A 26,355-nucleotide genomic window follows, 5' to 3' on the forward strand; every position below is an offset into this window, starting at 1 on the left:
CCCCACCCTGTTTTGATAGACACATGTCTGAATTCTCCTGTAGCCTCCAAAACCACTTCTTCGGCCACTTGTCCAGAAGCTTCCACTTCAGTGACTCCTCCTATCGCTACACACTTATCAGAGGAAGTCCACACATTTCCGGTCAATGTTGCCCCCAATAGACAAAAACCTCAGGCCTGGTATCCATATTCCGCCACAGACCTGAAGGAACTACGCCAGGCTATCAAAGATGACGGTGTTCATGCCCCATGGACCAGGTCCATTTTACAAGGCCTGCTTCAGAACCTTAATACCCCTCAAGATTGGAAAGATGTGACTCGTGCTACGCTCCCAGGCCCCCTCTTCCTGCAATGGGAGGCATTCTTTCGCCATGAATGTTTACAACAATCGCGGAAAAATATTCAAAATCAGCCAGAGGGTAATTTTGATGCATTGTTTGGAACAGGCCAATTAGAAACAGGGATTCAACAGGCGGAAGCCAAGTTTCCAGCGGGGTATTTTGATCAAGTACGCCTGTGTGCATTAAAAGCATGGGAGCGATTAACACCACCCATGGGAGCAGCCTCAGCCCCCATTCTCTCCCTGCAACAAGAACCTGATGAATCCCTCGCTAAATTCATTGCCAGGGTCCAGTCGAGTTTGGAAAGGAAGATTTATAATCCTGACGCTCGTTTTCTCCTACTGCGATCCATAGTCTGGGATGGAATGCTTCCGCATTTTCGACAGGCCTGTATCACTCTTAAAAATGAACACCCAGATACTTGGATTCTAGCTACACAGGATCTCAGATCAAGCTCTTTTCAAGGACATATGTTACAGGCCTATGCAGCTACCTTACATAAGCAAAAAGGAGCTTGCTTTCAGTGCAGTCGCCAAGGGCATTGGCGTAACCAATGTCCAGAAAATAGACCGCGACCCCGCCTCCAGTCAGGGCGACCCCACCTCCAGTCAGGGCGACCCCACCTCCAATCAGGGCAACCCCGCCTCCAATCAGGGCAACCCCGCCTCCAGACAGGGAATCAGAGACCACGAATGCCTTGTCCCAGATGCCAGAAAGGATTTCACTGGAGGAGAGATTGTTGGTCAAGGTTCCATAGGAACGGCACGCCTCTGCCAAATGTAAACAGGGATTTAAACTAGGTATGGGGCTTCCCTTAGCCCCGCCCCCAAGAGGGAAGGAAGCAGGTCGCCCGCTTGGTGCTGTGCCCTTCTTCCACAAACAGAAGCCCAGCTTGGGACCCAATCCGTCGCTATACCCACCACGCCAAGTAACAATAACAGAGGGTGAGCAGAAGGAGGAACCCGTGGTATGTGGGAACTTCCAGCATAGAAATAACCGGCTGGAGCAAGAGAACAGCTCGAATTCAGAGCCTGAGATTTTATGGACCACCCCTGTTTTAGAAAGGGGTCACCCAACTATGACAGTAAAGATTGGTAATATTCCTTTTAAGTGTTTGATTGACACGGGAGCAGATAAGACAATATTAAGACAAGCAGAGGTTCCCCAGAGTTGGGAACTCCTCCCAGGACCACGCTTACATGGTGTTGGAGGATTGACTCAGGCATTCCGCACACGAGATTCCCTTGTGTGGGAAGATCCAGAAGGGACTACCGGACGCTTTCAGCCTTTAATAGCTGATATAAGCACCAATTTATTGGGAAGAGACTTGCTGGAATCTTTAGATGTAGTGATATCCTCAGACACCTCTGCAGGACACCACACTCACTCCTGTGAGACTGCTAGACCCAACCAGCACCCCCAATACTAACTGCCACTGTTCGTAACAGAACTCCCCGCTTAGATTGGCTTTCTAATGAGCCTGTCTGGGTGGAACAGTGGCCTTTGCCTAGGGAGAAGCTAGAAATTTTAAAAAAACTCGTCCAAGAGCAGTTATCGTTGGGACACATTCGTCATTCTCGGAGCCCATGGAATACTCCAGTCTTTGTAATTAAAAAGCGCTCAGGAAAATGGCGCCTCCTCCAAGATCTTCGTGCAGTTAATAAAACCATGCAGGTTTGGGGCTCCCCCCAAAGGGGTTTGCCTCTTGCTTCCGCAATTCCCACAGGAATTCCAATCATAGCTATTGATATACAGGATTGTTTTTTCTCTATTCCCTTACACCCACAAGATTGTAAACGTTTTGCTTTCTCTGTTCCTTCTATTAATAATGCCAGCCCTGCCGATAGATTTGAATGGGTGGTACTGCCCCAGGGCATGGCTAATAGTCCTACTATTTGTCAAGAGGTTGTTAAATCTGCCCTTTTTCCATATATTCATAAGGGCCTTAAGGTTTTTCATTATATGGATGACGTGTTAATATGGGGAGAATTAGATACAGATCTCTCCGCCCTACGTGATTTTCTAATCCCTGCCTTAAAGAGAAGTGGACTTAATGTAGCTCCTGAGAAGATACAGCTAATCCCTCCAATATCTTTCTTAGGCTCAGAGATTTCCCTAACGCAGATTCGTCCTTTAAAACCTTGTGTTACTTTTCCTTCTAATCTCACTCTTGCTTCTTTACAAAGTTTTCTTGGAAATTTGAATTGGCTTAGGCAGTATCTTTATCTGCCTACGAGCTGCCTGCAACCACTGTTCGATCTGTTAAAAGGAAACAAACAGCCCTCCTCAAAGCGTATGTTAACCCCCGAAGCATCCTTGGCTCTGGAAAAAGTTAACCAGGCTCTCCAGGACATGCACCTCGTTCGATTCTCCCCCTCCTCTCCAGTAAATCTTCTAATCTTTAACTCCACCCCCACGGTAGTGGGGGCATTGTGGCAGAAACATGGCGTTCTCGAATGGCTTCATACGCCAGTAGGCGGAGCTCCAAGACTCCTTACCGAGATTGATGCCTTAGCATTTATGGTTCGCCAAGGAAGAAACAGATCGGTTCAGGTCTTAGGAAGGGAACCAGATTCAATCATTCTTCCGTTTTCTCTCACTGATACAGAATGGCTCATACGCCACCGTTCTCGTTTTGCCATAAGTTTAATGGGTTTTCCAGGACAATTAGATAATCATTTTCCCTCTAATAATTTGATAGCTTCTTTACCTCTGTTGCCTCTACTAGTACCTAAACTTTTCTCTCGAGATCCCATCCCCTCTGCTCCTACAGTGTTCACTGATGGTGGAAAAAAGGGAGCTGCTGCCCTTATATATTATCCAGACCAGCAATACCCCAAACCTCTCTTTACTGAACTTCCTGATAATTCCCCTCAGTACAAAGAACTTTATGCTGCTTTCCTTGCATTAAAAGCTGTACCAGAATCCTTCAACCTTTTTTCTGACAGTGTGTATACTGTTAACTTACTTCCATGGCTTGCTCGATCTTATGTAAGAATTGATGACAACCCACTTTCTCCTCTTTTAATTCAAATTGCCTCTATGCTCTGTTCTCGAACCCATCCACTGTATGTTCAGCACCTACGTTCCCACAGCCCTCTTCCTGGTCCCCTGTCCGAAGGGAATGCTGCAGCTGACCGCCTTGCCTCCACAGGAATTCTCCTAGCCTCTGTCTCTAATCCTGCTGACTTTCATTCCCTAACCCATGTTAATCTTAAAGGTCTTCGAGCTCGATTTCCTGATATTCCTCTGCCACAGTTAAAACGTATTCTTGCTACATGTTCCTCCTGTGCAGGTCTAATCAAAACACCTGCTATTCAGACTCTAGGGGTTAATCCTCGAGGTTTAAAAGCCAACGCTCTTTGGCAAATTGATGTTACCCACATACCTAACTTTGGCAAACAAAAATATGTGTTCATCTCAATTGATACCTTCTCTAAGTTTATGTGGGCTACAGCTCAGACTGGAGAAAACTCAAAAAAGCTTATAAGCCATATGCTCTCCTGTTTTGCTGTAATGGGCTTACCTCTTCAACTTAAAACGGATAATGGACCTGCTTTTACCAGCAAACAATTTAAAGATTTTTGTTCCCTCTGGAACATTACTCATACTACAGGCATTCCGTATAATCCACAGGGACAAGGCATTGTTGAGAGGGCCCATCAAACTCTTAAGGCTCAATTAAATAAAGAAAAAGGGGAAATGTACCCCCCTAATATCCAGCTGGCAAAAGCCTTAACTACATTAAATCTCTTTAATATTTACAAAAACTCCGACCAACCTCCTATAATTCTTCATTGGCAAACACCACCCACCCTCCCAGCTATTAAAGTCAAATGGAAAGACCCACTTGATAAAATTTGGAAAGGACCTGACCCCCTGTTGACTATGGGGAGGGGTTTCGCATGTATTTTTCCACAAAATTACTCCAAGCCTGTTTGGGTTCCTGCCCGCCATGTCCGGCAATACCCACATGATGGTGCTGATATCCCTGAAGAACAAGAAACACTGCAAGAAGACTGGCTGCAAGAGGACTGGCTACAGGATGCACCCCAGGATCCATAATACAGCATGGCAGAATCAAAAAAAAAAAAATCTGATTCACAGAACTCTCCCCCCCCCCCCGAATGAATGTCTTATGCTATGACTGGCCAGTTGTGTTTTTTGAGTGAGTGAGTGAAAAAAAAAAAATTGAGTGAGTTGAGTGACCAAAATTTTTGTATGACCCATTGTGCTCAGAGTACTCTGAAAGTTAACTGACTTTATATCAAACGGCTGGATGCAGCCATGGTTTCTGGAGACATCCAGAGACAGTCCAAAAATTGTTCATTCCCCCTTTTGATTTCTTTTTTAAGTCTTGATATCAATATGAAATGTTTAGTCTTAAACTGTGTGAGTAAAGATGGTTCAACTATGACAGTAGTTCTAAATTCACATTTGAAATGATATATCTTATTTACAAGTTTTTCTCCTCCTGTGTGTTATAAACTATATGTTTAATATGCGTGTTTCAAGTTTGGTAAACATTAACTTGACAGTTAAATCGTAACTTCGAAGTTACATTTTTACGAGAAGAGGTAAAATCAATTCATTTAAGTAACTGAGTGTTTAAGGTAAAACTCTAAATATTCAATGTGACAATTCATCATCTCCTAAGTTAAAATACAAATTCTCTATACAGGACATTTTTGGAGGGCCCCCAAAAATGTCCTGTAAGCTATCTTGTGGAAATTAATCCACAACAAATTTGGCATCAATCTGATATTGTAAATGTACCAAAAAAAAAAAATTGTCACTAAAATGTGTTAACTCTAGTAACCTGAGTTTGCTTAAAAACCCAATGTAAAAATAGTCAAGAATCAATATATGTAACTTAAACTCGGTATGAAAACTTTGCTATATAAAGACTGCTACATGAGGTCACGTAAGATGACCTTTACACAAAATTATAAAGATACCTAAACCAGTTATAATCATTGAGTTATCAATTGTAGTAAACTTCTAATTTGTTACAAAGTTTTTTCATAAGTAATTGACTACAGCTATGACAAGCCTTCGCATAAAGAAGCATCTGCTCATATAGAATCCCCAGAAATCCATCTTGGACCCCTGACCTCTGACATCACCCACAATTACAGCCATCCCCAGAAACCCATGATGTGACCTGACACGATCTGGAGAACCTGATTCACAGACTCCGAAGGACAAGACTTTCCTACTGCCTTTCTCTCAACCATCGGTGTCTGCTCTTCCTGCTTCTGTTTCGCCCATCATGTTTTGGCGGTTCCAGGTCACTCTCTACAGAGAAGAAAAGTTCCGGTGGCCGTCCTCCTCCATCAAGATAGACGTGTGGCATTTATTTCCTGGCCGTTGACATTGGACTGATGCTTCTATAGAACTTGCTGGACACTCCTTTTATACTCCTGGACTTCTTGAAGAATGACTGTAGCAGGCTGACTCGGGATTTTGCAATGCCAGATCACCCCTCTAGCCCCTCGGCTTATCAGGCCCCCACTCCTCCACCCATCAGGCTCACTCTGTCTCTTGCTACTCTTACTTATCCCTCCGTCTTGTGCTAGTTCTTTTTAAAGACACTTACACACTATCATTCTGCTTTCTTCCCAACAGGTTTCCGTTCACCCCTACACTGCTATTCCCCTGACAGAGATGAAGCCTTTTACAGACATTGACCCAGTTATATATGGCCATTAAATAAGAGGAAGATGTTGGGGAATTGTGAGGATATGGTTGAGCTTGGAAGGGCTTGAGCCTGAGGGGTGTGTCAATCCTGTTAGTCTCTCTCTCCACGGAGAGGTTGAGCAAGGAGGGACAGTAGAACCCCAAAAAGGTGTGCCTCTTATCAGTCTCCCTGCCTCACAAAGTGCCCCACACTCCTGATACTATGGCAAAAAGTTAAAAAGAAAGGGGGAGATGTTGGGTAGTTGCCATCTCCCCCTGGCTTCTTCTTATCCATATGGCTATATAGGGATTTACTGATCCAAAGGTTTGGTCTACTTACATAAATCACTTTTACATAAAGCACTCCAGGGCATTGGTGGTTCAGTTATAGGATTCTCGCCTGTTCCGCCCCCTCCTTGTCACACTCTGATTTTCACCAGTCACTTTTCTCTCCACCCTCTCTATATCACATCCTGTTTCCACCCTACTTGGAGAGTATAAAAACAGCTGCTCTTCTGATTAAAGACACTTGGAAATTGCTTTCCGGCTCCGAGAGTTCCAGAGTGTATCTCCTGCGGAAGTTGGTGCAGCACGCGTTCCTGATCCCTCTCCCACGCAGCAGCCTAGATCAGCTCCAGTTGAGTTCTCTCCAACCCAGAGAGCACCGGCTCGGGAAGAAGTACCCTCAGGCTATCCCGGCAGAGGAGGGGAAGACAGAGAGGGGGAGAGAGAGACACCTGCAGACCTTCACCACTTGTGAAGCGACTCCCTTGCAGATGGGGAGTCGGACTTCGAACCTGGATCCTTACGCCGGTCCTTGTGCTTGGCGCCATGCACGCTTAGCCCACTGTGCTACCACCCAACTCCCAGAAGTTCCCTTTTATCAGTTTCTCAAAAGGAAGAATCCTAGCCCTTTGAAGGGAGAGCAAATATCACTTGTAACTAAACACGCGTTTGCCCGGCAGGAAGGCCATGTGAGCACAGGAGGCGACCTCAGCATCCCAGGCAGGGAGGCCATGTGAGCACAGGAGGCGACCTCAGCATCCCAGGCAGGGAGGCCATGTGAGCACAGGAGGTGACCTCAGCATCCCAGGTCAGTCTCCTCTAGCTGCCAGCTTCGTAGCTTCTTTTAAAAATGTATTTATTCATTACTTTATTTGAAAGGACAGAGAGAAACTGAGAGGATAAGAGGAGACAAGAGGAGAAAAACAGACACCTCTGCAGCCCTGCTTCACCACTCATGAAGCTTCCTTACTGCAGATGGGGACCGGGGGCTTGAACTTGGGTCCTTGCTTGAGATAATGTGAGTGCTCAACCTAGACGCTCATATTCAAGATTTGAAACTTAGTTTGTATTAGCAAACCCAACCCCAGACAGGCTATGCCTCCCGCTTTACTGTTGCTATCTGTGTTCTGCAAACAGACACACCTGAATGTCCTCTGAGGGCCCTTCTCACATCCCTGATGCTGACCCTGACCTTCTGGTGTGTAGACATCACGAAGGGTGAGGAGCTTCCTCTCACTACCAGCTAGCAAGGCTGTTGACATCCAGCTGCTTCCTGTGCAGGTGCAGACCAGGGCTTCTCTTGTACGTCCCATAATGCTTACCTACATACTGCATCCATGGACACATTTTCTAAATGTGTGGAGCAAGCCATCAGAGAGCGGCAAAGACCAGTCTGAGTCTTTGGAATTCCATAGACTGTAACTCGACCAAGGACAATTAGGGAGAAGAAAATCAGGGTCAGGTGGTGGTGCGGCACCTGGCTGACTGCACATGTTACAATGTGCAAGGACTCAGGGTCCTCCACCTGTAGGGGAAAGCTTCACGATGGTGAAACAGGGCTACAGGTGTGTCTCTCTCTCTCTTCCTCTCTATCTCCCCTTTCCCTCTTGATTTCTGGCGGTATCTATCCAATCAATAAAGAAAGATAATTTAGAAGAAGAAAGAAAGAAAGAATGGAAAAAAGAAAGACAGAGGGGAGGAAGGAAAAAGGAAAGAAAGGAAGGAAGGAAGGAAGGAAGGAAGAAAGAAAGAAAGAAAGAAAGAAAGGAAGGAAGAAGGGAAATCTCTTGGTCCCTCTCTCAACCCCAGGTGGCCCCAGTTTCAATTCCTGTGCCGAAACCCCCTCTCCTCACCTCGTCTTTTGCCTTTTTCTTAGCTTAGCTTCTGTAGAAGGATTGAAACTAGCAACCTTTGACTTAAGGTCCTGGGGGGTAATTTCCTTCTTGCAGGTTTTAGCTGATCCACATGACTCATCTCTGCCTCTGCCTCTCTCTGTCCCCCACTAGTCCTGAGATGTGTCAGGAGCTGTTCTCTAGTTTTCCCCACCTTGCTTTGTCATTTCAACCTTTCTCTCTGGGGCATCCACCCCTTGCTAGCCCCTTGCTGGCTGTTTCTACACATGACCTGGGCTGTGGAAACAGCCTTCCTGCAGAGAGGATTCACACTACCTCCGAAAGGAAGGGGATGGCTCTTGAGTTGGGGAGAGAAGCACACACCATGGGTGGAGATGTGGCTTGGAAACTGTGGACTCCTCATTTCACTGCTGATCACCTCAGCCCAGGTCACCGGTCAGTAGCCAAGGTGTCGAAACAGAGACGTGGAGATTCATGGGCAGGGGTGGAGAAGGGCTAGGGAGAGTGGCCGGGCTGCAGAGCAGCATCTGAAGGACTGGGTCTCACATGCAGCATTCTGCACAGAGGCCAGAGTGTCCTGGCTTTGTTCTTGCCTCTGGCTACACAGTTAAGGCCAGTAGGTGGGACCTGGAGCACAAGGCACCACCTCACCCCCATCCAAAATCCAGATGACCTGTCCATTAGAGTCACACTGTGGCTTAGGCATATAAACAAGGCTGAGGCCAGCAGATGAAAGAGAGAGAGAATCTTCTGCAGCTCGGCAGGGTTACAAGGCCCCACGTGCATGGCTAGAATTACAGGCAGCTCTCAAAGCAGAGTGCAAAATTACCCTTCATTGCTGAAGGATGCCGGAGCTTCCCTCTCCCGGGTAAGACGCAGCTCCAAGTGGTAGTGTGTGAAAGGCTTCTCCCTTCCATCGCCATCTCTCAAAGTGACCTGAAAACAGAGCTGCAATCTTATGGTTCATCTAGAGAGGCTGTTTTGCTGGAAGCAACCATTTTCAGGGAACCCTATCTGTGGTAAAGTTGAGTTCCTTATCTCATAAAGGTGTAACTTTCAAGGGCACATTTCGCTGAACTGTTGATCTTTTTCTTGCATATCTGTCAGAGTTCTCTGTATTGTAGATGTCAACATTTTATTGATCATTCTTATTGCAACTGCGTTTTCCAAATCCTTATTTTTGAAGGTCTTGAGACGGCCAGTTTTGTTGTATGAAAATCTGCAGCGTGTATGCATCAATCCTTGGACTTCAGTGACATTCCAGATAGGCCTCGTTTAAACTTTCAAGCTAGTCCCTACTCACTGTTGCTGAGTCCCTAGTCACTGTTGTTACTATGAGGCAAAGCTGTAGACGCTTTGTGTTCCAGAATTGTTTTACTCCTAAGGTTTCTAGGCGTGTGGTCATGTGTTTATCATGGTTCTTTCTTACTGCATCATTGTATCTGCTTAGGCCCTCTGTGATAATACTCAGATATAATGGTGGTGGCAGGCATCTCTACATCGTCACTGGACTTGCTTGGCTTAATTTTAATATTTTACTGTTTGGCATAATTTTATTATTTAAGAATTTTTTTGGTAATAAATTTTATCTCAAATAGTTTCCTAGTTTTCCCCAGCTGGGGTACGGTCATTACATTTTATTAATTATTTGCAGCATCTATTAATACCATCAGTTGGTTTTTATTCTTTAGTTTGTTAACACATTAAGAAGTTAAAGTTCTTGATTTGGACTACCTTTTCATGGCTAGATAACATCACTTGACTATAATATGCTATTCTTTTGTAATACTTTTAGATTTTATTCTAAATGACTTGTCTACAAATTTATAAATGGAACTTATATGTAGTTTTTATTTATTTATTTATTTTATTAGTGATTTAATATTGATCTACAATATTATGAGATAAATCCCACACCATTTCCACCACTAGAATTCTGTATCCCCATTCCCTCCATTGGAAACTGCTGTAGTTGTCCCACGTTGCAGATATGGGTCAACTTTTATTCTATGACTATCTGCCTGTGCTTGTATATATTTGCCTTTTTATTTTTTTCTTTTTTAAAAAAATTTCAGTCTCCTCTCTCAGCATCACTGGTCAGCTCCATCAGGACAACATTGAGCCTTCTTTTCTTGGCATGGACACAGATGACTTCAAACTAGATGTAGGTTAGAGGCATTTCCCTTGTAAGTACCATCTGAGGGTTAACTTGACAACTCAGTTCCTAGAACAAAACTGTACTGGGATAAGACCTTATAGCCAAGCAGGAAGAACTCTTAAGATTAATTTCTCCTGGGGGCTGGGCGGTAGCACAGCCAGTTAAGCACATGGTACAAAGCGCAAGGACTGGCATAAAGATCCTAGTTCGAGTCCCTGGCTCCCCACCTGCAGGGGAGTCGCTTCACAGGCGGTGAAGCAGGTCTGCAGGTGTCTGTTTTTTTCTCCCCCTCTCTGTCTTCCCCTCCTCTCTCCATTTCTCTCTGTCCTATTCAACAATGATGACAGCAATGTAACAATAATAATAACAAGACAAACAACAAGGGCAACAAAAAGCAAAAAATGGCCTCCAGGAGCAGTGGATTCATAGTGCAGGCACCGAGCCTCAGCGATAACCCTGGAGGAAAAAAAAAAAAGATCTATTTCCCCTATGACCTGTTACTATTTCCCTTTTCCTAGGTTTCTCAAATTTCTTGTCCTGTTCACATAAAACTTTGATAAAGTATTATTATTCTTATTCTTTAAATGGTTTAAGATAATTAAGACTTTTTAACTTTATTAGTGATTTAATACTGAGTTACAAAATTATAAAATAACAGGGGTATAGTTCCACACTGTTCCCCCCACAAGAGTTCTGTCTTCCCAACCCCATGATTGAAGCTATAGTAGTTCTCCCAATGTTGCAGATGTGGATTGACTATTATTTCTGTATCTATCTATCTATCTATCTATATTTGAATATCTTTGCCCATTTTTCCCACGGTCCTATCTTCTCTTCCTAAGTCATACCTACACCTTATTACTGCTTCTGAATGACCCCCACCCCCCCTTCCTCTTCTCTCTCCAGGTCCTGATCAAGCTGGAGTTCAGAGCCTGCAGGTCATCTTCCCTCTATCATTTCTCATCCACTGGGAGTATAAACCAAAATTCATTTTGGGGTGCAGAAGGTGAAAGGTCTGCTTTCCGTAATTGCTTCTCTGTTGGACATGGGTGTTGGTAGTTCAATCCACACCCCTGATCCTGTCTCTCTGTTTCCCTAGTGGGCAGGGCTCTGGGCAGGGGAGGTTCTGGGGCACATTGGTGAGGTTGTATGTCCAGGGAGGGCAGGTTGGCGTCATGGTAGCATCTGCAACTTGGTGACTGAAAGGGGGCAAGATATAAAGCAGGACAAAATGATTAACAAACAGGAACCAAAAAGTAGAAGTAAAGCAGATGAAAATAGGGATCTTAGGGTGGAAAGAAGTGAGGAGATCTATTTTCGGTATGTTCCTAGGGGCCTGTGACTGGTTATGGGGTTGGACAAAGAGACTGCCTTGCCTTTTTTTTTTTTTCTATGGTTCTGCCTTCTCTTCCTTTTAAAGTCATAACTACACCTATTACTACTTCAAATATCCTTCCTTTTTTCCTCCTCTCTCTCTGGGTCCTGATAGAGCTGGAGTTCAGAGCCCTCTGGTCATCTTCCTCTAACATTTCTCCACATTAGCCCCTTCACATACTAGGGCTGTCCCTACAGTCACTGCTTTATGGGGAGGGTAAGGTCCAGGGAGGGTCCACAAGAAGGCTTATGAAGATGTTCCTGTCAGTGACCAATGGTGGTCTCATTCCCTCTCGATCACCCGCTTTCCTCTTGATTTCTCTCTGCCTCTGTCAAGTAAGTAAATAAAATAAAAAGCAATTTTTAAAAAAATATTTATTTATTCCCTTTTGTTGCCCTTGTTATTTTATTATTGTAGTTCTTATTGTTGTTACTGATGTCATTGTTGGATAGGACAGAGAAATGGAGAGAGGAGGGGAAGACAGAGAGGGGCAGAGAAAGACAGACACCTGCAGACCTGCTTCACCACCTGTGAAGTGACGCCCCTGCAGGTGGGGAGCCGGGGGCTCGAACCGGAATCCTTCCGCCGTCCTTGTGCTTTGTGCCAGGTGAGCTTAAGCCACTGCGCCACTGCCCGACTCCCAAAAAGTAATTTTTAAAACAAAACATTTATACAGTAATAATTACTTGCCCCAACATGCATTTGGACCATCAAGAAAGGAAAAGGGAATTAGGAAGCAAATCTTTTTTTTAATTTTTTTATTTATTAAAAAGAAAACACTGACAAAAACCACAGGATAAGAGGGGTACAACTCCACACAGTTCCCACCACCAGAACTCCATATCCCCTCCCCTCCCCTGACAGCTTTCCTATTCTTTATCCCTCTGGGAGTATGAACCCAGGGTCATTGTGGGATGCAGAAGGTGGAAGGTCTGGCTTCTGTCATTGCTTCCCCGCTGAACATGGGCATTGATCCATAGATTAGTGAATCTGATCAGCACTTATTTTAACCTTTAACATCTGTACAATTCTAGAGAAGTCTTCGGGTAGTTATTGGTAGCAGTTAGCTGTCTTTCTGCTCCTCATGTTAAGAACCACTGATGACTGTTTCTTGGGTGTGTTAATTCATCAGAGCTCATGAAATAATGATACTAAGATGCTATTGTTTCTTCTTTATCAACTGGGCTGCTTCCATAAAGAAACTTTATCTCCCCTTCTACTTGGCACCGAAGTGTCAGTTTCAGTAGCTGTGTGAAGAAACCTAAACTTTGCCGTGGACACCAACAGATTGCTTGGACGGATGCATAACAGGACATGGACACAGACAGAATGGGACAGGCAGCAGGGCCCAAGGCAGAGCAGGAAGTGTAGAAAGTGGGGGCCTTAGCAGGGGGCTCCATGGATGCGAACCTAAGGCCCCTGGCCTAAGAGAAATGGTTTCTACCCCACCCACTGCTTTGTCCCAGGATATTTTCATTCAAAGATTCAAATGACTGTATTTGAACGTTTCAGATGCGCTCCCGTGAAGTGCTGAGCAGGGCGGTGGCTTGATGCAGCCACCAAGGAGTGTCAGGGCACGTTCCAGTCCTCCCCGTGCCTGCAGAAAACACAGCCTCAGCTTTCCTGTCTGGTTGTCCACAGGTGATGCTGGGGAGCTGCCTGATTGGAAAGGAGCCATTCGCTCACCTCTCTGAAGGTTCATTCGTCAGTTAAAATTTCGGCAGAAAGGGAGTCGGGAGTCGGGCTGTAGCACAGCGGGTTAAGCGCAGGTGGCGCAAAGCACAAGGACCGGCATAAGGATCCCGGTTCGAACCCCGGCTCCCCACCTGCAGGGGAGTCGCTTCACAGGCGGTGAAGCAGGTCTGCAGGTGTCTGTCTTTCTCTCCCCCTCTCTGTCTTCCCCTCCTCTCTCCATTTCTCTCTGTCCTATCCAACAACGACAGCAACAATAATAACTACAACAACAAAACAACAAGGGCAATAAAAGGGAATAAATAAATAAAACAAATATTTTAAAAAATTCTATAAAAAAATTTCGGCAGAAGAAAAAAACAACAACTTATTTTGGCAATTGGTATGTAACACCCCTCCTCCACTATTATTCATTCACCCCTTTTTTTTCTTCTTTTTTAATTCTCTCTTTTCTTTTACTCTTTCTTTTTTTTTTTTTTTTCCATGTCTGATGATTTGACATGGGTAGAGTCCTCTGAGTGGGGTTCGATGTCGTTCCTGTCCACCTGAGGTCACCGGGGTCCTGATATACAGAACTGTAGTATTTTCTGTTAATTCCCACTTGAGAGTAAAATAGTATAAGGAGATACAGGAAGTGGTGAAGATTTCACACAAGTGATATGTACTGTTTCAGAATGCAGATAAGGTATATTTGTCCTCTTTCTTTCTTTTTTCCTGCCGTTGCTCTAGTCGTATGAGGACATAAACGTGAGGTCAGGTGGCATTCTCAGTTTCCAGTTAAGGAGAATGTCTTTTGGAGGTCATTTGAACATGCAAACCCAGAGACCAGTGTAGTCTAGAGATGTGAAGACAGGAAGTAACAGCAGTGGGTCATCAGGTAAAAACAAGAGATGTGGGGCTCCCCCAGCCCCACCCCTGCTTGCCAGCTGTCCCTCTTGAAGTCCCTGGCCTCATCCTTTCTAGTTTTCCTTCAGAGACTAGCCTACCTTGTTTTAAAAATGTCATCTCCACTGGAAACTTTTTGGAATGTTTACATCATTTAAAACAAAAACAAAAACACCGCGGTCTGGGAGGTGGCTCAGTCAAGCACTGGACTCTCAAGCGTGAGGTCCTGAGTTCAATCCCCGGCAGCACATGTACCAGAGTGATGTCTGATTCTCTCTCTCTCTCTCTCTCTCTTCCTGCCCTCCTCATTCATAAATAATAAATAAATAAATAAACTGACTTTCCAGACACAGTAAGACAGGGAACACCATGACGTCAACTCTTTAGGCTTTCTGAAGTATCTGCTCTTCACACAATCACACAAATGTTGCTTTGGGTTTTTTTTTTTTTTTTTTTAACTTTTTGTGAGTCACAAGTGAGAAAGTATCAGATGGAATTTTTTTAGTAAATTCCCAATATGTATTATAAATTATGTCATTCAGAAATTGTGTTGCGGCTATAAGAAATAGAATGACTATAGTTAAAATGACATAATTTTAAAATGTTTATAGAAACTATGTTCATAATAGCTCAAAATAAGAAATAAGCCAGCTGTCTCTCAACAGACTGACAGTGAAATGGACTGGTTTACTCTTCCCATGGAAAGCATACTGTGTATTCGTATAAATATACAAACAACATTAAGAGGTAGCATATGGCTATACATATTAAATTTTATAATTTTGATATTTGTAAAATTTTAACTTCATAGACTGTTCATGAAGTTAAGCAAAATAAACTTCAAGAATTATGATGAACTCAAGCTTCTTCCATTCATTTTCATTCAGGACTTTTCCCAGAAGTTATTTATTTTAGTTTTCTTCTCATACTTTGAGAGTGAATTAAAATCAGGCTGTCAAGATTCCCAACTCAAATGTTCTCAAAATGACATCAGAGGAAAATACAAAAATAGCCACGAGAAACTTTGGTCCAGACATAAAAAGAAACCTGACCCAGCTTGATGGCTCACCTGGGGCAGCACGCAGGTCCGAGTCAGCTTCTCACACCTCACACCCTGGGGGAAGCTTCCGGGCCTTGGAGTCACGCTCTCCTTCTCTTTCTGTTTGAAGAATTGACCTGGATGGTGAAGGTCTGGTGATGATGATGATGGTGATGATGATGATGATGGCATAAGATATAACAAAAAGTTAAACAAAATGTTGGGAATGAAGAGAAACCCTCAAATATATCAGATATCACAAATCAAACTTTGAAGCAAAAATGTTTAGTAAAAACTCAATTTTTCTTTTCAAAAGTACAGAAGACCTAAAGGCTAAAAGTTAAACAAAAACTTTTCAAAATATTCACTAGAGTCTGCTAGTCATTTTCAGAAATTAAAGAACTTTTGAGATTAGTCCAGACTATGGATTCTGGAGACAAAGGTCCTTCTAGAAACTTTCTGGCTATCACACAGTCTGCTGTGCAGGAATTGTTACTGACAAAGTCCGATGTGCTTGAGAGTGCTTGGGCAGACAGGACAGTCAGAGATATATGGCCTTTGAAAAAGTCATTCACGCTGGAACCACACTGATTCTGCTTTACTAGCCAGGAGCTTTGTTTGTCAAGAAAACTTTTGATCTCATCTAGGTAGACAGAGTGGTAGGTAGGTAGATAGATAGAGAAATCCTATCTCGAGTCGAAACTGGTGTTTTGTAATTGTCATCAATAATGGAAAACGCGCGGTGAAACTCTGAGTGATTCAGGGATCACAGGGTGCAGTGTTTTGTTGACACCTTTCAGCTGGGTTTTCAGAAAGTGTTCGACGTGGCATGAGGAGAAAGGACTGCTGGTCATACAAAAAAAAAAAAAAAGGCCACTGGGTTATTCAGTTTGAAATCAGAGGTAAACTATAAGTCTACGAAGACAATCTGACGCTCACTCACGCAAATTCTCAGACAAGCAGCAGAGTCCATGGTGTGCTGGAAAGGCTGGCGTAGCAGGAAAGAGTGTGGTGATGAAGCAACCTCACAGGTGACAGAACTGCCACAGTAGAACTTGCTAGTGAGCACAGAGGTGCTTGTGGGAAAAATGGCTGATTTAATGGAACTCCCTGAAGAAGTCATTTTGAAAGCGCAAAAAAAATCCTGACGGGTAACGGCGAGAAGGATCCTGTTCCTTCCACTCCAGGATGTGTGTATAATGTGTATAATGAAAGTTGAGTACTGGGGCCAGGTGGTGGCGCAGCTGGTTAAGTGCTCACATTACAGTGTGCAAGGACCCGGGTTCAAGCCCCTGGTCCCCACCTGTAGGGGGGAAGCTTCATGAATGATGAAGCAGGGCTATAGGTATCTCTCTATCTCCCCCTCTCCTCTCAATTCCTCTCTGTTTTTATCAATAACAAATAAATAAAATGATTTTTTTTTAAAAATGAAGCAAACCAGGGCCCATGAGATAGGTCATATGTGCATGTATCCATAAGTTAGGGGGAAATATATACCTTAAAGAAAAGTGCACAATAATTTTCAGTGAGTCGAAAAATGAAGCAAGAAAGTAGAAAGATCAAAAAAGGCACCTTACAGTACCTAATGAAATAGTTTCTACTTAGACCTAGATACCCTCCTCACCTACCTCCTAGTACATGTCCCCCAATAACTCCAAAGCCCACCTCGTCAGACAAAGTAAGGACGACAAAAGCTGAATAAGGGCAAGAGACTGGCACACTTTATTGATGACTCTTAGTCACTGCCAGGCCACCCCAGCACCTGGGGCCCTAGTCAGGGGGTCCTGGGATCCCACACAGACATGATGGGCCTAGGCCTCTAACAGATCCTCTCGCCACTGTCACTGCTCATCTCCATCAGCAACAACACAATGGACCCCTCTGTGGGCCCCTATAGGACCTTGCCCTCAGTGAGGATCATCAATGGTAGGGAATGTTTCATTCTCCGAAGGGAGGTTGGACAACATACTCTACCTACCACCTGAGGAAGATGGGTCCTGAAATTAGTGCAGCCTGGAATGCTCCCAGCCGTGACCACAGAATGTGAGCCCAGACCTGTGGGGATGCAGGTTACACAGGCTCCTGTGCTGAACATGGGCCTCAGATCAAACCGGTGGGGTTTACAGTTAATACAATTTATATACTTTCCTCATATTTGGGAGCTACTCTCTGCCCTGATCCAGCTTTCAAGTCTTTTGTCCTTGACACTATCTCCCCAGACAATAACCTGGGTCCACCTGCATTATTAGATGTTAGGCTCAGGCAAAAACTAGTAAAGTCATGGGACTTCTGGAATATACCTAAAATAGACCTACTAGCTTTTTCCAAAACAGAGACCCCAATCTTCATCTTCAATATTCATGTCTTTAGGTTCATGATTCGTCAACAATTTGCTGCTTTCTATCTTAACTCTTTTTTAGCCACTAGGTTCCAGAAGATACCATGATGCCAACCTGACTTCCTGGGGCAGACAACCCCACCAATGTGTCCTGGAGCCCTGCTTCCCCAGAGCCCCGTCCCACTAGGGAAAGAGAGAGGCAGACTGGGAGTATGGATCCACCAGTCAATGCCCATGTTCAGCGGGGAAGCAATGACAGAAGCCAGACCTTCCACCTTCTGCTCCCCACAATGACCCTGGGTCCATACTCCCAGAGGGATAAAGAATAGGAAAGCTATCAGGGGAGGGGATGGGATACGAAGCTCTGGGAGTGGGCATTGTGTGGAAATGTACCTGTCTTATTCTACGGTCTTGTCAATGTTTCCATTTTATAAATAACAAATAAATAAATAAGAATATTCAAAAAACGGGGGCCAGGTGGTAGTGCAGCAGGTTAAGTGCACACCATGGTGCGAAGCTCAAGGACCAGTGTAAGGATCCTGGTTCAAGCCCCTGGCTGCCCACCTGCAGGGAGCTCGCTTCACAAGCGATGAAGCAGGTTTGCAGGTGCCTTCCTCTCCCCCATCTCTGTCTTCCCCTCCTCTCTCAATCTCTCTCTGTCATATCTGGCAATGACAATGGCAATAACAACAACAATAACAACAAGGGCAACAAAATAGGAAAAAAAAAGGCCACCAGGAGCAGTAGATTTGTAGTGCAGACACTATGAATATATATATTCAACAACAAAAAAAAGAGGAAAGAAAAAAGAAAAGAAAGATGCTAAAAAACAAAACAAAACAAACAAACAAAGATGCTGAGAGTTTTCTGAGACATTTAAGGCTGATCACATTGTTCCATGGCACATTACAACACGTGCACGTCCCAAGCTGAAGAACACACTTTCCCCCCAAGTGCCTGTATGGAGTCCCAGCACTAAAAGAATACTCAGCATGTAGGCACCGAGCTGGGCCTCGTGTCTTTGCTGCAGTCCCCCAGAAGGCATGAGTCTGAGGACTGATGCCAGGACAGAGGTTGAGGTCTGATGCCAGGACACAGGCAGGCAGCATGGCGGGTACAGAGAAGCAAAGCAGGAAAAGGACCAGTGCACGGTGCACGGTGCCCTCAGTGCTAGGTGCTGCCGGTGCCCGGGGCTCCAGGAATCCTCCCGGAAGCCGTACGCTGCTTCCCGGCATCTCCATCAGGGACGGGGAAGACATCTTTCCCGTCAGCTCCAAGAACAGTGTCCAAAGCTTTGCCTCACTGGAAGGACACCAAGCCCTCTGAGCTTGCACTTGGCAGGTCCCGGTGCCAAATGGGGTGGAGGGGTCCTGTCCTGGGGTAGGTGCTGAGAGGGACAGTCCCTGCCCAGACCACGTGGGCGCTTTCAGGTTATACATGTGCCAGGTGGCAGAACTCTCAGGAGAAGAGGCCAGGAGGACTGGAGACGGCAGCCAGAGGGGTCCTAGTAGTCAGTTTCTGGACGTGTTGTTCGAAGGCATCTTCTTCAAGCAGAATGAGATGAAGTCACCCCTCCCCTGCAATGATTATGTTTCATTCCAGGAGTTGCAAACAAGAACAAGCTGTAACCTTTGCTGTCTGCCAGGAAAGATGAAGAGACAGCCATTTTCACTCTTAGTGGCTGTTTTCCTGGGCTCTCATCTACATGTTGTTAAGTGAGGTGTGTCTGGGGCCACCTCGTGGTGTGTCTGCTTTAGATATTTTCTTAAAATAACTTCCTATTCTGATCCCTCTCTCCCCCATCACTGGTCACTTCCATCAGGACCGTCAGCACACACCCTCCTGTGGCCTCCCCAGGACCTGCCCTCACTGCAGAGCAGCCATGGCAGGGACTCCCCACTCTCTGCAGGGAGGCTGGTCAGCCTGCTCTGCCCCTTGAGGAAGACGGGTCTTGACATGAGAGCAGCCTGGAATGTTCCAGCTGTGACTGTGGACTGTGAGCTCAGACCTACAGGGACTCAGAGGCCACACAGGCTCCTGTGCTGAATAGGAATATTCACAGGCCCTGGGTCAGACCAATGAAGTATATAGTTAATGGTATTTATATACTTTCTGAGTAGTTGGGAGCCACTCTCTGCTCTGATCCAGCTTTCTAATCCTATATGTCAAACTCTGACGCCATCTCCCCAGATGATACCTTTATCCCGCCTGCATGTTAGCTGTGGGGTTCAGGCAGAAATTAGTAAAGTCATGGCCCCTTGACATCCCTGAAATAGACCTGCTAGCTTTGGTGGAGACCCCAGGTCTCATCTGCTCTAGTCTTATCTTTAGGTTCCTGATTATTAAACAATTTGTCCTGCTTTACATCTTAATGCTTTCCAGCCATCAAGTTGTAGATGCTACCATGATACCAACCTGACTTCCCCGGGCAGACAACCTCACCATCTGGAACCCCCCCCTCCCCAGAGCCCTGCCCCACTAGGGACAGACAGAGACAGGCTGGGGGTGTGGATCCACCTGCCAACACCCATGTCCAGTGGAGAAGCAATGACAGAAGCCAGACCTCCCACCTTCTGCTCCCCATAAAGATCTTTGGTCCACACTCCCAGAGGGATAAAGAACAGGGAAGCTTCCAATGCAGGGGGCTGGATGGAGAACTCTGGTGATGGGAATGTATGCCTCTTATTCTAAAAATAATTATTAAATCAATAAAAAACAATGATGTGATTGACCTCCCAGAAATAATAATAATTTTCTGTTCTTATAGATGAGGACTGAGTCCCCCCCCCCCCGCATCTGCTATGGTGACTTTCAGTTTCTACTTAAATCACTAGTTAGTCTTGATGGTATTGTAACTACACAAATATTTTCTATCATGAAGCCAACATGTTGTGTCTGTTCTGTTTAGTTGTTTAAACAGACACAGAGAGGGAGAGAGGGATAGAAGGAAAGGGAGAGGGAGAAAGAGACAGAGAGGGAGAGGGAGAGGGAGAGGGAGAGGGAGAGGGAGAGGGAGAGGGAGAGGGAGAGGGAGAGAGAGAGAGACCATTGTACTGAAGCAGCCTTCAGTGATGCAGGGGCCGAGTTTGAACCTGGGTGACTCACGAGCTAAAGCAGCACACTAACCAAGTGAGCTACCACCCTGCCCCTGTGTTCTTTCTTTCTTGCTTGCTTTTTTGTTTTCATTTTTATTCAACTATAAGCAAACAGCAAAATTAACACAATATTTGCCAACCCCAGATTGGCTTATCTTCCACCAGTGTAGTGACCAGGCACAGTTGGGAGTGAGCAGACAGGGAAGCCTCTGGTTATCTTGGTGAGAAACAGGATCACAAAATAGGTCTCACAAGACGCCATCCTGCACAGTACTGGACTTGGGCTCACAAAGGTAGAGACTGGGCATCTTTTATTTATTTTTAATTTCCTTAAAGATGTTTCATGTCCTACTTCAATAAGGGGAACTCCCCCCCCCAAATTCTGGATTATGAAACTAAAAATTTGATGTTCCACTTTCACAACACCAAAACATCTCCCCAAATGGAGTTTAATGCATAAACTGGGCATGTCACTCTGTAGAGTTACAAAGGACAGGGAGAAGATAAAGTCCCCATAACCACTACTGAATGCTCAGGGTTTGCCTGTTAGAAGGGATCAGGGCAGAGGAGGTATCTACATGGGTCACTCAACTTGAGAACGCTGCTTGGGATCCTGGGGGCTGTGATGGTCTCCTATTCCCCTACTTCCCAGACAGCTGCTCATCAAGTTTGGGCACCTAGTCATCCCATTCAGCCTGGTAACATCTGCCAGCTACTGGGCATCCAAGCTCATACTTTTCGCGAAAAGACGCCACCTTGAATTTGCCACGGTGGTCTCCAGACCGGTTGCTGAGGACGGGTTCATCGCACTTCAGCTGCCTGTTCTGCTCATAAACCAGCCAGACATAGCGGTGAAGGCCTGTGCCCTTGGGAGGCCCAGAACCCACATAGTCAGATAGCACTGTGCCACTGCTGATGTCATTGCCCTTCATGTTGACCACCAGAAAATGATGCCATTTCCTGTATTTGGGGTCTTTCCTGCTTGGAGCATCTGGGTCTGTCAAGACCAAGGTATAGAGTTTGCCTGAGCGGAGTCAAGACCATCCCATGTGATGCTGATGGGCCGGTCCTTTACCTGGGTGGGCGTCAGCACTTCGCCCAGTTCGTCGACCTCCGACCCAGAGTACTTGACCTGCAGCGGGTGCTGGTGCTGCTCGTCCAGTTCCTGCAGGCTCAAAGGCCCGGACCACTTGCTGAGATCACCGGCATGGCGGGGCTAAGCGGGGCTGGCGGCTCGGGGGAGGGCTGGGAAGCCGGCAAGCGAGGCTTAGGGCTGCGGGAGCTGGAGCACGGGGTGCACGCTACGGAGGGGTTGCAAGGGGGATCCTGTGTTCTTTCTTAAGACTTCTTCTGACCGTCTGCTCCGGGGTTCTGGAGGACCCTTTGCCTCTTTCCTGTGTGAAGCCCATTCCTGGAATCCTGGGGCCTCCTCTTTCTTACCCACCTCCTCATTTTGTTGGGGAATATGTTCTGTCTCTTCTTGAGAAAACACTGGAAGTAAGCTTTCCCGTCCTTCCATTTTCAAAGGAGTTGTTTTCTACTTTGGTCATTGCTCAGAAGTTGGAGCACTACATAGATTCCAGGCTGAGCACAAACATTTTCTTTTATTTATTTTTTAATAAATATTTTATGATCTTTATTTATTGAATAGAGGCAGCCAGAAATGGAGAGGGAGGGTAGACAGAGGCAGAGAGACAGAGAGACACCCACAGCCCTGCTTCACCCCTCACAAAGTTTTCCCCCTGCAGGTGGGTACAGGGCCTTGAACCCGGGTCCTTGTGCACCATAATGTGAGTGCTCAGCCAGTGTGTCATCACCCAGCCCCCATAAACATTTTCTTAAACCTTTGCAGCTGAAGTCCTCATCTCGAAGCTTTCATAGTCAGTGTTATTGTCGAGAGTTTATTTCTGCTTAAGTTTATTCCTGCTCCTTTAAAAATATTTCAGGATCTTTATTTATTGGATAGAGACAGCCAGAAATTGAAAGGATGGAGGGAGACAGAGAGGGAGAGAGACAGAGAGACACCTGCAGCCCTGCTTCACCACTCACAAAGCTTTCTCCCTGCAGGTGGGGGCCAGCTCCTTGTGCATTGTAACATGTAACATGTGCACTCAGCCAGGTGTGCCACCACCTGCCCCCCTCCTAGGCTTCTTTTTAATTTTTTTTTTAAAAATTATTTATTATTGGCTAGAGACAGAGAGAAATTGAGAGGGGTGGGGGAGGCAGAGAGGGAGAGAGACAGAGAGACACCTGCAGCCCTGCGTCACCATTCGCAAAGCTTTCCCCCTGCAGGTGGGGACCGGGGGCTTGAACCCGGGTCCTTGCTCATAGTCAGTGTGTGGTTAACCAGGTGCACCACCGCCTGGCCCCCCATTTTAAGCATTTTCTCCTTGGTAGCTCTCAGCCTATGGCCATGGCTCTATTCCACAGCTGCCCAGGGATTTGGAGAGCTGTACTGGGTCTGTCCTGGGTCTCGGCACCTCTGCGTTCTAGAGGTCTGTGCACTTCTGTCCTGGAAATTTAGCCTGACTCACCGCCACCGCCACTGCTTCTACTACTTAAAAAAATTTTTTTATTATTCATTTTTTATCGGATAAACACAGAGGGAAATTGAGAGGGGCAGGGGAGAGGGAAAGAGACAAAGGGACGTCTGCAGCCCTGCTTCACCACTCGTGAAGCTTCCCCCTGCAGGTGGGGACCGGCAACTTCATTGTGCTTTGTAACATGTGCACTCAACCCCCCTCAATGTGGTTTTTTTTTCCTATTCTCAGACTCTTTTGATTGAATTGTGTACACCACAGCACGAGGCCCTCTCTTACTTCTTTCTTTTTTTTAAATATTTATTTTATTTATTTATTTCCTTTTGTTGCCCTTGTTGTTTTTTTATTGTTGTAGTTATTATTATTGTTGTTGTTGTTGGATAGGACAGAGAGAAATGGAGAGAGGAGGGGAAGACAGAGAGGAGGAGAGAAAGATAGACACCTGCAGACCTGCTTCACCGCCTGTGAAGCGACTCCCCTGCAGGTGGGGAGCCGGGGTTCGAACCGGGATCCTTATGCCGGTCCTTGTGCTTTGCGCCACCTGCGCTTAACCCGCTGCGCTACAGCCCGACTCCCTACTTCTTTCTTTTTAAAAAATATTTATTTATTGCCTTTTGTTGCCATTATTGTTTTATTGTTGTAGTTATTATTGTTGTTATTGATGTCATCATTGTTGGACAGAACAGAGAGAAATGGAGAGAAGAGGGGAGACAGAGAGGGAGAGAAAGACAGACACCTGCAGACCTGCTTCACCCCTTGTGAAGTGACTCCCCTGCAGGTGGGGAGCCGGGGACTCGAACCGGGATCCTTACAATGGTCCTTGCACTTTGCACCACCTGCACTTAACCTGCTGCACTACAGTGCCTGACTCCCCTCCCCCCTTACTTCTAAGGTGCCAACCTCTAACTTTCTTCCTATTGTTGTCTTTTGCTGTGGGTTTAGAATCTCCATCGAGACCAGAGGGTGGTCTTGGCAAGAACTTAAACGTTGCACCTCAGTTTTTGAAGGGAGAATAGGTGTGATGACTCATGATTATAGATAAAGATATATATACATATCCCCCCAGGCCAATTACTTGGAGAATAAAAATAGTTCTTTTTAATATTCCTATTAGTTTCTCTACTTAAGTTCATTTTTCATCCCTTCTCTTAACTACTCTTTTAAAATTTCTACTACATATTTTTAGTTTACTTTGTGAGTGATTTAACAATGATTTGCAAGCTGGTAAGATTACAGGGGTACAATTCCGCAGCATACCCACCAACACAGTTCTGTGCCCCTCCTCTACTTCACCCTGTGGTCTCCCACCAGAGTCTTCACAGAGTCTCAGCAACACTTGGGCATTTTTGAAATTCCATCTGTGTGCTTCAGTTCCTGACATGGCACTCTGAGCGAGTCCGTGCAGTAGCTGTCTTTCAGAGAACTGTAGATCATTTGGTAATATAAACTATGGCAACGAGAACCCTTGAACACAAATACTATATTAAAGACCCTCAAGATATCATATGTAATGAGGAGAAAAACAAAAGAGTTGTAAGAAAGGTTAAAAACTACTAAAGAGAAAATGACATGACTTAATAAAACAGAGGACTTTAAGCATGCAAATGTGTTACACATAAAGGTGTCAAACATAATTTACATACATGTTATATGTAAACACATCTTAAGAGAGTATTTATTTATAAAATGGAGATATTGACAAGACCATAGGATAAGAGTGGTACAATTCTACACAGTTCCCACCACCAAAACTCCAAATCCCCTCCCCTCCCTTGAAAGCTTCCCTATTCTTTATCCCTCTGGGAGTATAGACCCAGGATCATTATGGGGTGCAGAAGGTCAAAGGCCTGATTTCTGTAATTGCTTCCCCGCTGAACATGGACATTGGCAGGTGGATCCATACTCCCAGCCTCTCTAAGAGGGCCTTTCTGTCTTTTTAAAATTTTTTAAAAAATATATTTTATAGTTATTTATTCCCTTTTGTTGCCCTTATTCTTTTATTGTTGTAGTCATTGTTGGATAGAACAGAGAGAAATGGAGAGAGGAAGGGAAGACAGAGAGGGGGAGAGAAAGACAGACACCTGCAGACCTGCTTCACCGCCTGTGAAGCGACTCCCCTGCAGGTGGGGAGCCGGGGGCTGGAACCGGGATCCTTCCACCGGTCGGTCCTTGCACTTTACGCCACCTGCACTTAACCTGCTGTACCGCCCAACTCCCAAGCGAGTCTTTCTTGAACTGTCCTGTTTCACCACTTTTTGCTTGAACATCTTCTGCTCATCTCTCTGTTAGCTCTTCTGGATTTCTGTATCATTCCATTTCTGACCTTTACCCAGTTTGTAGGGCCGGTGTTTCCTGGTTTTACCCATCTGTATTGGTTCCTGTTGCTGCCCACAGGTGGTGCTAGTTCTGCTTTGTGTATGAGCTGAGGAGGGAAAAGAGGCCATCTGAAGAAGTGACGTAGTATCGTGGCGACCAATGTCCCTTACACAGAGATGGAGGCTGGGGGGTGGGGAGTGGAGGCGGGGAAGATCCCAGACCACCTTCTCTTTCCAGATGGATTCTTTGAAAGCAGGAACTCTGCTCTGAGGTCAAAGTCACCTTTCTTGTCCGCAGGGCAGTCTGGTCCCAATCACCAGGGCCTCCCTGGCAGCTGGCACACTTTAGAGTTTGATAGCCTTCCCAGATGCCACAAAGGAACCTTGTTCCATCCCTGGGTGCTTCTGAACATTTCCTTCACCTCCGCAAGCAACTTTGTAATAGTCAGAAAACTGGTTTGTTTGCTCTAAGTGCAGCACTTCTTCGGGTGTTTGGGCTGATGGTTCTTACAGGGAAATTAAAATTCCTGCAGCCAAGGCAGAAACCAAAATAGGTTCAGTGATTCATGATCCCATGATAAATCATCAGGCCAATTTATGGACACCGTACATGATGCTAGCAGACCCTCTTGCATTATGGGACTTCTTGTATGGGCTCCTGTTAGATGTGTCTTCAAATTGGGAGATTATTCCAAGAGATTCCTTGGTAGGGTCCTTCAAACATTCTTGGCAATAGTTTTCAAGTCTCAGTCGCTTCATTT

At 45.4% G+C, this 26,355-nt stretch overlaps 1 protein-coding gene across 1 annotated transcript in view; it reads right to left on the minus strand.

Annotated features, from left to right (window-relative positions):
* Positions 1–21,024: 21,024 nt before the first annotated feature.
* The window catches only part of PEBP1 (phosphatidylethanolamine binding protein 1), a 10,144-nt gene continuing 4,813 nt past the window's right edge, over positions 21,025–26,355 (minus strand). The window contains 2 exon segments of the mRNA XM_060204915.1: positions 21,025–21,767; positions 21,770–21,955. Coding sequence (XP_060060898.1) covers positions 21,381–21,767; positions 21,770–21,955 — 573 coding nt within the window. The 3' untranslated portion in view covers positions 21,025–21,380.

The sequence above is a fragment of the Erinaceus europaeus genome, chromosome 12, assembly GCF_950295315.1.
Source record: "Erinaceus europaeus chromosome 12, mEriEur2.1, whole genome shotgun sequence".
In the NCBI taxonomy this organism is placed as follows: domain Eukaryota; kingdom Metazoa; phylum Chordata; class Mammalia; order Eulipotyphla; family Erinaceidae; genus Erinaceus; species Erinaceus europaeus.